This window comes from Acanthopagrus latus, chromosome 21, assembly GCF_904848185.1.
Source record: "Acanthopagrus latus isolate v.2019 chromosome 21, fAcaLat1.1, whole genome shotgun sequence".
NCBI classification, from domain to species: Eukaryota; Metazoa; Chordata; class Actinopteri; order Spariformes; family Sparidae; genus Acanthopagrus; species Acanthopagrus latus.
Window position 1 is genome coordinate 23,591,568 of NC_051059.1, and position 12,935 is coordinate 23,604,502.

Here is a 12,935-nt window from a genome sequence, read left to right on the forward strand (position 1 = left end):
GTAAAAGATCTTTCTCTTCTAATTAAAATGTCTTCACCAAATTACAAAGTGCATCTTTACTATACAGGAATGATCTGATTAACAACTGGTGCCTCACCAGTTCATCAGTGTGTCTTTTGTCCTTCATTTTTTTAATAAAGAGGTAGTAGTTTAAGCTTTAATTGGACATAAATTATTAAAATCATCATTTTCTTACTGCTTTCTCTTGTGAGACGCTGGATAAAGGTGTAAACCGCCCGTCTTTTCATTGTTTCTCTGATCATTGTTGTTTTCATTCTTCCTGGAGATGAATCTTTGTTGCTTTCCAGTCGAAGAGTAAAGTGTCACATATACTGGAATCATCATTTAGATGCCATAAAATCATAAAAGTTAAAAGACAAGAGAGCTTCAACTGTGGATATTTGGTGCCGTTCAGGCTTTATTTTAGAGAACGCAGTCTCCACCTTCTTATCTGGAGAAGTCCTTGACATTTTTAAAGCCGCTGTCATAATCCACAGGTACAAACGGGAGGTGTCACAGGTATTACAGCCACGAAGAGCGCCATATGTCACCGCATGTCGTCAGAGGTCATCGGAGTGGCTGCTGCGGGGCTGAATCTACTTTTCATGCTATTCCATTCTCGATTCTTTCAGATTTGTCCACAACTAACAGTCAGTTTTCATTGTTTCCACCTGTGGTCGGGCACCACAGTGTGATGTATCTGCTGCTCTCTGGAGGAGGATCTATGAGGTGTGACGATGATGCAGCTCTCTCTTTTTCATATTCCTTAAAATCTGTATTTGCTTTTGCACCTCAGTGCCGCAGGGTTTACCGCCCTCCTCCTCCTCCTCCTCCTCCTCCTCCTCTGCTCGCCGGCGTTTGCATATCTCGTTATGACCTTGGGTAACCTGCAGAGCGTTATGAACTTCCCTGGACATCTTCAATGGGCTCGCATATCTGCTGAGTGTGCTCATGAATAAGAACTAGACAAGTTTGCGATACATAAAAGCCTCCACTCGTACTGTAAATTCTGCACACGTAGCATAAAGTGAGCTGTCAGGTAGAGCTGCAGTGACTCGCTAAACACCAGGAAGGGTTTTAATCTGAGTTAACTTTTAAAATCAAGAACCTGTATCATTTCCTTCCAGGACTGTTTTCACGCACTATCTGATCATCTTGCGTCATTTCTTTGACTCCAGCTTCGTTAGCAACCTTCTTCTAAGTGGTTTTTTTTTGCTCCCTGACTGACTAACGTGTCGTCCTGCTGTGTAAAACTTCATGGGCCTCTGACTGTTGAATCTGCTTCAGCTAACCTGAGCTGCCTGGCCTGATGCAACCGCAGGCCATTTGATAATTGATTCCGAGGCAGGCCGTTCTCCCTTCGTTATGTCTTCTAAGTCTTTCCTATTAAAACCTCCGCTCGGCCCTTTCAGTCCCATCACCCCGGAGGGCAGGGAGGAGGGGAGGGGGGCTATCAACGTGTCTTCGCGAGGGTCGGCGGGGTGGTAAAGGAGGGTGACGAAGCCTCCTGGAATAGAATCTGCTGACTTGGAAGTGCACCTCCAGCAGGAAATGTCTCTCCACTCCACAGCCCATTAAAGAGGCTACGGAGAGTGTTTTCCGTGCAAGAGTGCAGCAACTCTCTGAGGGTTTCCCCACATTTTTCTCCTCCCTCATCAGTGTCTGATTTATTTATCTTGCACTGTACCTGAGCTCAGGCGATGGGATGAGCCTCTGCCTTGTGTAGAAGATCAGACAGGGTTTGTAAGTAGTTTGTTTTTTAAGTGAAACTGTGTGTGTCGACAGGGGCCCCACCCCCGGAGAATACCTCCCTCCAGGCTCTGAAACAGTACAAAATCCATAATCTTTGACACCACCGCCCCCGTCGAGCTCCGAACCCCTCGAATCAATCAAGACTTCCCCCTCACATCAGCACCTCTGCACACTGGAGAACCTGCTCATTCATATGTTCATTCGTCTGCTTTTTGTTTCTTCTCTTAGGGATCTTGAGGACCGAATCCCTCCCTGGAGATGAAGATGTAAAAAAAAACAGAAGCGTCTTGCAGTAAATCAACCGAACCACTTGAGCGATTCGATATGAAGACGTTCTTCTGAGGCATCACAACGCCGATCATTTACAGCCTGCAAGCACTTTGATTGATCTATGGAACATCTTCGGCCACTCGATTGAGATTTACACATCGCTTTCTAATCACAATAAATGCCCCTGGAGGGCCGCTCTTGGATGACACTTAGCATATTGACAAATGAACTGAAGTAGTGACCGCGAGCGTTTGTATCGTTAGCTCCTCTTAAGAGAAAGCGAGAGGGACACATGAACCAGTTAACCCCAATTAAACCTTTACTAATTTACGCGACTGATTTTTTACAGGAAAACTTTCACTATTTGCCCCGTGGATCGAGTTCAGACTCCACTATGTGATCTCTCCTCTCCATAACAAAGATGAGCCTGCATCCCTCCTAGCTTTCTGACAGCAAAACAAGACACACACAGTAAAACAACCTTCAGAACTATTCCCCCTCGTTTCCAACATGAGCGACTCAAACTACTGGGTTGTGGACTACGATGTCTCCTCTCCTGCTCCGCCCGGGTTCCCCAGGGGCCAGACGGTGCTGCAGCCCATGACGGGGCAGCCCGAGCAGGGATCGGCCCTTTGCTTCGTCGGCCTCCTCGTGCTGCTGCTGCTCTTCCTCCTCGTCCGCTGCGTCCGGATCTTGTTGGACCCCTACAGCAGCATGCCTTCATCGTCGTGGACGGACCACAAGGAGGGACTGGACAGAGGACAGTTTGATTATGCGCTGGTGTAAAGATGAGGGCTGAGCTGGAGAGGAGGAGGTTGGACGTGTGGAGGCTCTCGAGGGACTTTTGATTGATGACGTTTGCTGGCCTGACGACTAGAGACTCTACCTGACAGTATGTCTGAGTTATGAGTAAAAAAATACACAGCAGGACAAAGAGAGAAAAAGAAGCAGAGACGTCAGAAGTCCCTGCGTCCATTTCCAATTTACAGTGACAGAGGCTGCTGCAGGGAGGCAACCATCAGTACGCTTATCATGTCATCATTTTTGTAATTGTGTAATGTTTTAACAAATCCCAGGGCTGGAGAGCAGAGCTGCCGCAAGAGAGGTCCTGATTGAATAAAAAGAGACATCTGTTCAGTTCAGACATGTCAGTCAGTCAGACGAGTCGAGAACACACAGATACTGCAGATTTAAAAATGAGACGACTTTATATGTTTTTTTTTTGGTGTGTAGCTGAACCAAAAGTTAAGATGTCATCGTTTTTCTTGGAACTCATCTATTTATTTTTTTTAATATGAACCATGCTGGATACTGCGAGGCGTTTACACCACCTCTAAAGATGATCCTCAGGTAAAAAAAAGAAAAAAGATGTAAATGAACCAAAGCCTCTGTGATTGGAGGGAATCATTTATAATTGTGTCCGTAAATTGGAGCTCAAGCTGCTATTTGTGTCACTCTTTTTAACTTTTAAAAATACACTGCGTCCTGAATTTCAATCTCATGCCACTACGGAAAGTGATGGTTCATAATACATAACAGTTAATACAGAGCACTTTATTTTTGTGTGTGTGTGTGTGTGTGTGTGTGTGTGTGTGTGTGGTGCTGTTTCATGTCGCTCTCTCCCTTTAAGAGGCTTATGAGGCTCGGTGCAGGGGTCCAACATGCCGCTGAGTGAATATGTGTCATATAAAAAGTTTTGATTATGAAATGCATGTAGACCAATTTCCCTCCGCCTAATCCCCCCCTTTTTTTTTGCCTTTAGGCCGTCGTCCAGCGCACCAGCCAAATCTGTTCAACAGTGCCTGTAGAGATATGAGGGAAAAAAAGCTAATATCTATTTCGTACTAACGACAGCTCCTCTTGCCACATGGTTTGTATTATTGTTTCTGTCCTTATTAAACTGTAAAGTCCTTTGACATGTGGCCACGAAAGACTCTTTATAAATGAAGTTTAGTATCGATATTTTACTGGTTTATTAAAGTTGATTTTTCTTTCTTTAATGACGACCAAAGGACTGTTTGATACCAAACGATCATACGCGGCCCAGCTTCCTGGATGTAGACTCTTGCTTGTAAAAGATATAGATATTTTCCTAATGTTTCTTCAAAGTGGCATTCAGTTTTTTTTTTTAAATGAAAAATAAAAGCTTTTGTCTCGTCCTGATTTTTAGAAAAGTTTCATTAATTTATCAAACACACACACTCACACACAGAAACTCCTACTGGAGCGCTCGCTGCCGCCCTGAAATCAATCTCAGCAAGATTTAGAGCAAATTAAATCAATCGAATAATCAATGGGATGCTCGTAAAGAGACAAAGTCGGTTAATTTACGAGGATTAGCCCTCGCAGAGCCGGATCACTCCCCCCCCAGATGAAATATATCCCTACGCCGACTTAGACCCTCATCTGAGCACTCTGCTCTTATTTGTACGTCTCTCTTGTCCAAACATGCAAAGTTCAAACACGCGTACATCAGATAACAAAAGTGCTGAACAGGAGTTTGTAATGAATTAAAGAGATGCAGATGAGAATGACATGATGGGACTCACATATGAAAGACTGCAGCGCTGGCTCAGATTCAGTTGTAGTTGCACCGTTTTATAGAGCTTTTAAAAATGCTAACAACCTCAAGAAACTACAGACCATCCAAGTTTCGAATCACTGAAACTCAAGAAACTGAAACAAGCCAACGATTCAGCACTTACAAAATAGTTAAGAGATGAATATAGAAAATAGTTAGGAGATGATTAGCTTAGCATAAATGTTGAAAACAGGGGAACTCTGACCAAAAGATAACAAAATCCATCAACCAATCTGTGCAACAAAGTGTGAAAGCATCTTATTTCAGACTCCTCATCACAATAAAATACAAGACAGCATCCCTGAGGTGCTTGTTTTACTCCTGAGCTTCCTGTTTTATCAGAAAAAAAGTAGTTTTGCTTTTTGGTTGAGTAGTTTGAGCATTAATCACCGTTTTATTCGTATCCACAAGAATTATCCTCAGAGGGATTTACAGCCTGTGCATCATACAACACTTTAAATTAGACTACTGATTCAGAAAAAGAAACACAAGGTATTTAAAAGGAAAAGGAATAAACCTCAGAGGGAGCAGCAGGGGACTGTGGGTGTTTTAAATAGTGTACATTTGTCTAAGTGCCCGACTCTTGTGGAGAAGAGCCAGCAAGTGGTGTGAGTAGTGAGAGTCTGTTGGAATTGTACAGTGTTCAATGCTTCCTGGTATGAAGGTGTGGCAGGTGAGACTGAGCAAGAAAAGGGGAGGAGCTCCACCTAGTGGGGGTCGGCAGCAGAGACATATATCGCTGCTACATTGGATGTGGCAGCTCTGCCCTGTGAACTAATAATAAGTAAAACCACAAGCCGCACACACACACACACACACACACACACACACACACACACACACACACACACTTTTCCTTTGCTGTGATCATATTAAAAACATGCAGATTAACATTAAATTAATTTACTTTTTTGAAAGCCACAGTGAACAGTTATGTTTTATGGTCTGATTTAGATAAGCTGACAGTTTTACCTTGATGACGTTACAGACTGCTTTTCAGAGTAACTAACTGTATCAGAACAAACATTTTAAATAACCCTCCCAACCCCCCGGACAAGTAAACCAAATGTGTTCAGTCCTGAGAACATTTAGTTCTTTAGAGACCAGTGATCTTCTGACACACAGCGAGTCAGTGCAGTGACTTAAAAAAACCACATGAAACCCGAACTGAGACAAACACACAGAAATTATTCTGTGCAGACTGCAATGAGGCTGCATAATGAGCATGTTAGCTTCATTAATGTGATAAGAGATGGGGAGAGGTTAACCTGCTCAGATGTTATCAAGCAACACATCGGCCCTGTTCTAAATCAGTAATTCCCAAAACAGGACTGTAGATAATTAAGGTAATGGAAGCCCTGATCTCCACTGCAGAAAAAAAAAATGATATATCAGATAGAGCAAAAGTTTTGACAGTGCCACTGAGGAGAGACACTGGACTCCATCAAAACACTCAACATATCCTTTAAAAATTTGGGGTGAGCAGGATTAAAACCACAACAGGGTGTAATTAAAAAAAAGGGTTTATTATGCAAATAGCCAGTAAAGACAACAGTGCTCACTGTCTGTGAGCAGGTGAAACAGTCGTCAACACACAACTGCACGACCTGAAGGAGCTGTCAACAGAAGACAGACAGATTCAGATTCTGCTTCAGGTTCGTCTTGTTCGTCTTCACCGCTCGTCCATCACCTGCAGGAAGACAAAGAGGAGCAGTGGTAGTTTGATGTCTCTTTGTGGAGGTTGTGTGTTTGTTTATAATTGTTTTTGGAGGTTTTGTGTGTGTTGGTAGAGGTTTTATGTGTTTTTAGGGTTTTTGTGTGTTTGAAGAGATTTTGTGTTTGTTTTTAGAAGTTTTTATTGATTTTAGAGGGTTTGTGTTTGGAGGTTTTGTGTGTGTTGGTAGAGGTTTTGTTAGTTTTTAGAGGTTTTGTGTATTTTAAGAGGTTTTGTGTATTTTAAGAGGTTTTGTGTGTTTGTTTTTACAGGTTCTGTATGTTTTTAAAGGTTTTGCTTGTTTGTGGAGGTTTTGTGTATTTGAAGAGGTTTTGTGTTTGTTTTTAGAGGTTTTTATTGATTTTAGAGGGTTTATGTTTGGAGGTATTGTGCGTGTTTGTAGAGGTTTTGTTTGTTTTTAGAGGTTTTGTTTGTTTTTAGAGGTTTTGTGTATTTTTTATAGGTTTTGTGTGTTTGTTTTTACAGGTTCTGTATGTTTGTTTTTACAGGTTCTGTATGTTTTTAAAGGTTTTGCTTGTTTGTGGAGGTTTTGTGTTGATTTTTAAAGGGTTTGTGTGTGTTTTTGGAGGTTTGTGTATTTGTTTTTACAGGTTTTGTGTGTTTGTGGAGGTTTTGTGTATTTGAAGAGGTTTTGCGTTGATTTTTAAAGGGTCTGTGTGTGTTTTTGGAGGTTTGTGTATTTGTTTTTACAGGTTTTGTGTGTTTGTGGAGGTTTTGTGTATCTGAGGAGGTTTTGTGTGTTTGTGGAGGTTTTTATAGTTTTATGGAGGTTGTGTGTGTTTATGGAGGTTTTTAATGTATTAGAGGTTTTGTTTGTTTGTTGAGTTGTTTTTGTGGTAGTTGGTTGTCCTCCACAAAGAGACCTGGGTCTATTTTTGATGAGTTTTGAGTCTCCACTGTTGTACTGTTGTACAGTTTGCCTTCTGGGTTTGCTGCATCATTACTGCATTGTTGTACACTTTCCTCTGGGGTTTGCAACACTGCAAAAACTGCTCAGGAACGTGGGAAAGAGCTCAAGGTGTCAACCTGACCTCCAGATTCCCCAGATCTCAATCCAACTGAGCTTCCACTGGATGCAGTCAGAGCCAAGAACAATCCATGGGGGCCCCAACATGGATGGTAGTTGGTTCTGGTGCATCCAACAGATGTTCAGCTGGATTGGGATCTGGAGGATGAGGAGGCCAGTTTGACACCTTGGGTTCTTTGCCATGAGGGGGTGCAGTTGGTCTGAACGGTGTTTGGGTGGCTGGTGTTTGTCAAAGAGAATCCACAGAAATGACAGAAGTCAAAGTTTCCCAGCAGAACATTTGATTGTAACAAGATGATCAATGCTCACTTCACTTGTCAGTTGTTTTAATGTTTCGGCTGAGCAGTGTAGATATACATGTTGAATACTTTTCATATTTTGAGTTTTTATCTATATTATTCATACTTTCACTGCATTTGTCTGTCAGCTTTAGTTACTAGTTACTCTGCAGAGTCATATAATAAATATTAGCTGATCAAACATGATGTATTATTATAGATTAAGTTAATCAGCATTAAAAGCAGAAAGTTGAGACCTTAGAGAGGAAACATGAGACAAGCCAGTGTCCTGCATTATGGAGGACAATTATCAATAAAATGATTAATTGGGTGATGTCAGCATACTCATAAAGCAATTCTGTAGAAAGACAGCTGATTTTTGATTCTCATCCTCAGGTCGTCAAATAACGCACTTTGTGAGCTATTAACGGGACTCAGAGAGAGTCGAGTTATTAACAGTGAGAAGACTTGTATTTTACATTTTATTTCAAAATATATTATTTTATTATATCCAGTAGCTGTAAAAACACTCCTTGAATCCTGTGGGTTTTGAGGTCGGTTCACACAAGCCTGATAACCATGTTTGCCTAACAGATCACTGAGAACTGGACTGCTATTACTGAACTTTTGTGCCTACAACTCTACAGTGGTTAACTGGTTGTCGTAGTTACTCCTCTCAACATTGTTTAGCTAACAGCGTTAGCCTGAATAGCTTTATACCACAATGTTTCTCCAGCAAAACAACAACTTCCAAGGCCTCATAAGGTTTATCAAGCAGTCTCTGAATGCACATTAACGTGCTCGAGTGGAGATGCACCTGAACTGAAAACACACCTTCAATACACTCAAAAGGACGCAGACAAACTAACAACCGGTTAAGCTGTTTGCATTTATCAGTTTGCAAGACAGGAACTCCAAAGGCTTCATAAAACTTATCAAGCACTCTCAGAATGCAGTTACGCTTGAGTCGAGATGTACATTAACTGAAAACAAACCTTCAATACACTCAGATGGCCGCAGACAAACTAACAACCGCTCAACCTGTTTGTAACTATCAGTTCGCTGCACTTCTACCATGAACATGACCACAACAGCTGCTTCCAAACAAAAATGTCACCACAACAGCTGCTTCCAAACAAAAAATGTCACCACAACACAATCAAATCCTTATTAGTGGTCTGCTGGGCAGTGAGGCCGAGGGCCCTGTAACAGCTTTGTAATGATCTCTGCTTGGTGTTATTAAGCAGGATGCTGTCGCACACAGTTGCAAGGAAAATGAATTCCTGCAGTTGTTTTAATTTAGTTCTACCACAGAGGTTCAACATTATCTTCAAGCAAAGGCATCGCGTCCATACACACTGAACTCGCGAGGGAAATCGTCATGGACAGATGAGGGCAGAGATCCAAGCCGCTTTAGTGGCGTCAGGCTAGCTTCTACCGTGGCCCTGAGCATGTCCCTAGCCAGGCCGAAGCCCAAGCTAAACACGCACACTTTGTGCACGCTTCTACCAACCATAGGTGTCTGAACATGAGGGACCTGTAAGTTGGCGGGATCGCACAAGGGCTCGTAAGATACGCTATTACCAATACCAGCAGCTGATCAAAGGCCTGACTACTGCCATTCATGGAAAACACTGCTTACAGCTCCGATGGACTGCACTCGGGCATTTGCCATTGAAGATAGTTGAAGTCTGGTCAAGTTAACCAGTAAATTATATTTATAACACCAGGTTAGCCTGGCAGACCACTAACAGGTGGATTACTGTTACTGAACTGTTGTCCCTCAAAAGCTCTTTACCACGACGCCTCCAAAACAACACGTCTCCACTCAGTTCTGCTGTAGCTCTCAATTCACTGCACTTCTACCATGAATAACAACACCAATATTAACACCAGGCCCTGCTCAACATTGTCTATACACTCAGAAGGACGTAGACAAACCAACAACAGCTCAAGAGAAACCTTACACAGGCCACCAGAAATCAACATGTCTCCAGTCATTCTGCTGGTGTTTGTAGCTCAGTTTGCTGCAGCTCTACCATGAATGAGACGACAAGAACTTCTAATCCAAAAACATTTCACCAGTCAGTTGTTTTAATGTTGTGTCTAAACAGTGAAGATATACATGTTGACTAAAATATGATTACATCATTTATATTATATATAAATGAGATCAAATAAATGCAGGTGTTTAAGACGTACTGTTTATATTTCCTCTCAGTAAATCAAACCCATTTAACATGTTGAACTAAAAACAAGGCCAGTTGCCAAAAATATAACACTTAGTAAAATCCATTTAAAATACTACTTTTACTTGAACATCAATTGTTTGCAGAATTGTTTGCCTTTTTAAAAGACAAACAGAAAAAGAGGGAGAGAGACTCGTGTCCCAACAGTGACATTGTCGTGGCTTCTGCCAACCAAAACTGTCGGTATTCAACCACCTGTGAATGAGACTCGACTATTCTCTAGAATCATTTACTGATCCCAGAGTATTAATGAACCGTAACTGACAAATCTCACACTTTCTGCCTTTAATTTTTGCACCTGTTTTAGCACTGACCTTGTTGGACCAGGTGTCTCTCCTCTCCAGGTCTGATCACCGTACAGGTCAGAGCTGTTCCACCTGAAGCTGAAGACAAGTCCCACTGCTCACCTGGAGAGAGGAGGAGGTGATTTAGTATAACATGGTGACTACATGCACATGTGTGTGAAGATATATACTCTGATCATAACAGAAAAAAAGATGTAATCAGAGTACAGAAACATCTGGCAAAAAAGGGGATTTCTTACTGGATTATCATTTTATAATAAAGAATGATATAGCAATCTGTAACCATGTGCATTGCATCACTTTAGGAGCACTGCACTGCACAGGAACTGTAAAATACACTACAATCTGATTTTAAAATTGTGTTTCTTAAAGGTAAACCAAAAGTAAACCAAATGTATTCAGTCCTGAGAACATTTAGTGCTTTATACACAAATTACATGATTTTAAAGTCTATCTTTTGACACACAGGGAGTCAGTGCAGTGATAAAAATAACACACTAAACCAGAACTGAGACAAACACACTGAACACATCCTATGCAGACGACAATGAGGCCGTTTTTTTGTGTGAGAACACTGTGGCAGCCCACAACTTTCAGCTCCTGGCTGCTCTCGTCCTGGAGAAACCAGCAGTGACCATCAGCACTCTGCAGATACATCAGCCATGTTTGATCCCCCTCGTAAAGTTCAGGTGAAAGATACTCACACTTTCCCTTCAGGCTCCTGTGGAGGCTCGTCTTGTTCGTCTGGTTATTCGTCCTTTCGACCGTCCATCACCTGCAAGATGAGAAAGAAGAGCAGTGGTAGTTTCACGTCTCTTTGTGCAGGTTTTTGTGTCTATTTGTGGAGGTTTTGTGTGTCATTGTGGAGGTTTAGTGTGTATTTGTGGAGGTTTTGTGTGTTATTGTGAAAGTTTTGTGTGTTATTGTGAAAGTTTTGTGTGTTATTGTGAAAGTTTTGTGTGTTATTGGAGGTTTTTTGTGTCATTGTGGAGGTTTTATGTGTTATTGTGGAAGTTTTGTGTGTTATTGTGGAGGTTTAGTGTGTATTTGTGGAGGTTTTGTGTGTTATTGTGAAAGTTTTGTGTGTTATTGTGGAGGGTTTTTGTGTCATTGTGGAGGTTTAGTGTGAATTTGTGGAGGTTTTGTGTGTTATTGTGGAGGTTTTGTGTGTTATTGTGGAGGTTTTGTAAGTATTTATAGTAGTTTTTAGTGACTCTGTGAAGTTTTGGTGTGTACTTATGGTTATTTCGTGTGTCGTGAAGATTTTTAGACTTTTTTGGGAGGTTCTGAGTGTATCTGTAAGAAGCATTTAACATGTGTATACACTGAGAGCATCAACATTAGAACCAGTGACAGGTGAAATAAATAACATGGATGATTTTGTTCCAATGTCATGTTGTGTTGTGAAACCAGGAGTCCTAGCATTCATGTGGAGGTCTCTTTGACAAACAGCAGTCACCCAAACACAGCTGCAGACCAAGTACACCCCCTCATGGCAGCAGCACTCCTTGGTGGCAGTGCCCCCCCGCTCAGGAACGACCCGAGGAACGTGGGAAAGAGCTCAAGGTGTCAACCTGACCTCCAGATTCCCCAGATCTCAATCCAACTGAGCTTCCACTGGATGCAGTCAGAGCCAAGAACAATCCATGGGGGCCCCAACATGGATGGTAGTTGGTTCTGGCGCATCCAACAGATGTTCAGCTGGATTGGGATCTGAAGGATGAGGAGGCCAGTTTGACACCTTGGGTTCTTTGCCATGAGGGGGTGCAGTTGGTCTGAACGGTGTTTGGGTAGCTGGTGTTTGTCAAAGAGAATCCACAGAAATGACAGAAGTCAAAGTTTCCCAGCAGAACATTTGATTGTAACAAGATGATCAATGCTCACTTCACTTGTCAGATGTTTTAATGTTTCAGCTGAACAGTGTTAAATAATACTTTTCATATTTTGCACAACTTGAATGTTTAACTAAATTATTATTATTACTATCAGTATTATTATCATTAATTATTATTATTATCAGTATTATTATCATTATTATTATTATTATTATCATTATTATTATTCTCATTATCAATATTAAATATTTGCTGATCAAACATATCAATGTATTATTATAGATTAAGTTAAACAGCATTAAAAGCAGAAAGTTGAGACCTTAGAGAGGAAAAGTGAGACAAGCCAGTGTCCTGCATTATGGAGGACAATTATTAATCAATTGATTAATTGCGCGATGTCGGTATACTCATAAAGCAATTCTGTAGAAAGACAGCTGATTTTTGAGTCTCATTCGCAGGTTGTTAAAAAAACGCACTTTGTGAGCTATTAACAGGACTCATAGAAAGTCAAGTTGTTAACAGTGAGAAGACTTGTATTTTCATTTTACATTTTATTTCAAAATATATTTTTATATACATTACATTTTTTGTTTATCCAGTAGCTGTAAAAACACTCTTTGAATCCTGTGGGTTTTGAGGTCAGGCCTCAGTCTGCTCTGGTTGGTCGGTTCACACAAGCCTGATAAACCAGGTTTGCCTGGCAGAACACTAACAACTGGATCGCTGTTACTGAACATTAGTGATGAGAACTCCACGGTGGTGAACTGCTTGTCATAGCTTACTGCACTCAACATTATTTAGTTAACACTGTTAGCCTTTATACCATGATGTTTCTCCAGCAAAACAACTCTCAAGGCTTCATAAAGCTCATCAAGCACTCTCTGAACAAACATTTGCCTGCTG

General features: G+C 41.4%; 1 protein-coding gene and 1 long non-coding RNA gene across 2 annotated transcripts; one reads left to right on the forward strand and one right to left on the reverse strand.

The window, feature by feature from the left end:
- Positions 1-2,424: 2,424 nt before the first annotated feature.
- LOC119011399 (cortexin-1) lies at positions 2,425-3,204 on the forward strand. Its single transcript, XM_037084485.1, has one exon. It carries the CDS (start codon positions 2,533-2,535, stop codon positions 2,806-2,808), a length of 276 nt encoding a protein of 91 aa, XP_036940380.1. The 5' UTR covers positions 2,425-2,532; the 3' UTR covers positions 2,809-3,204.
- Positions 3,205-6,108: 2,904 nt separating this feature from the next.
- Positions 6,109-10,267, reverse strand: LOC119011317. The gene is made up of 2 exons (XR_005072159.1): positions 10,207-10,267; positions 6,109-6,293 (listed from the first exon to the last, which is right to left on the reverse strand). It is a non-coding gene; the product is annotated as an uncharacterized LOC119011317 (long non-coding RNA).
- Positions 10,268-12,935: the final 2,668 nt, after the last annotated feature.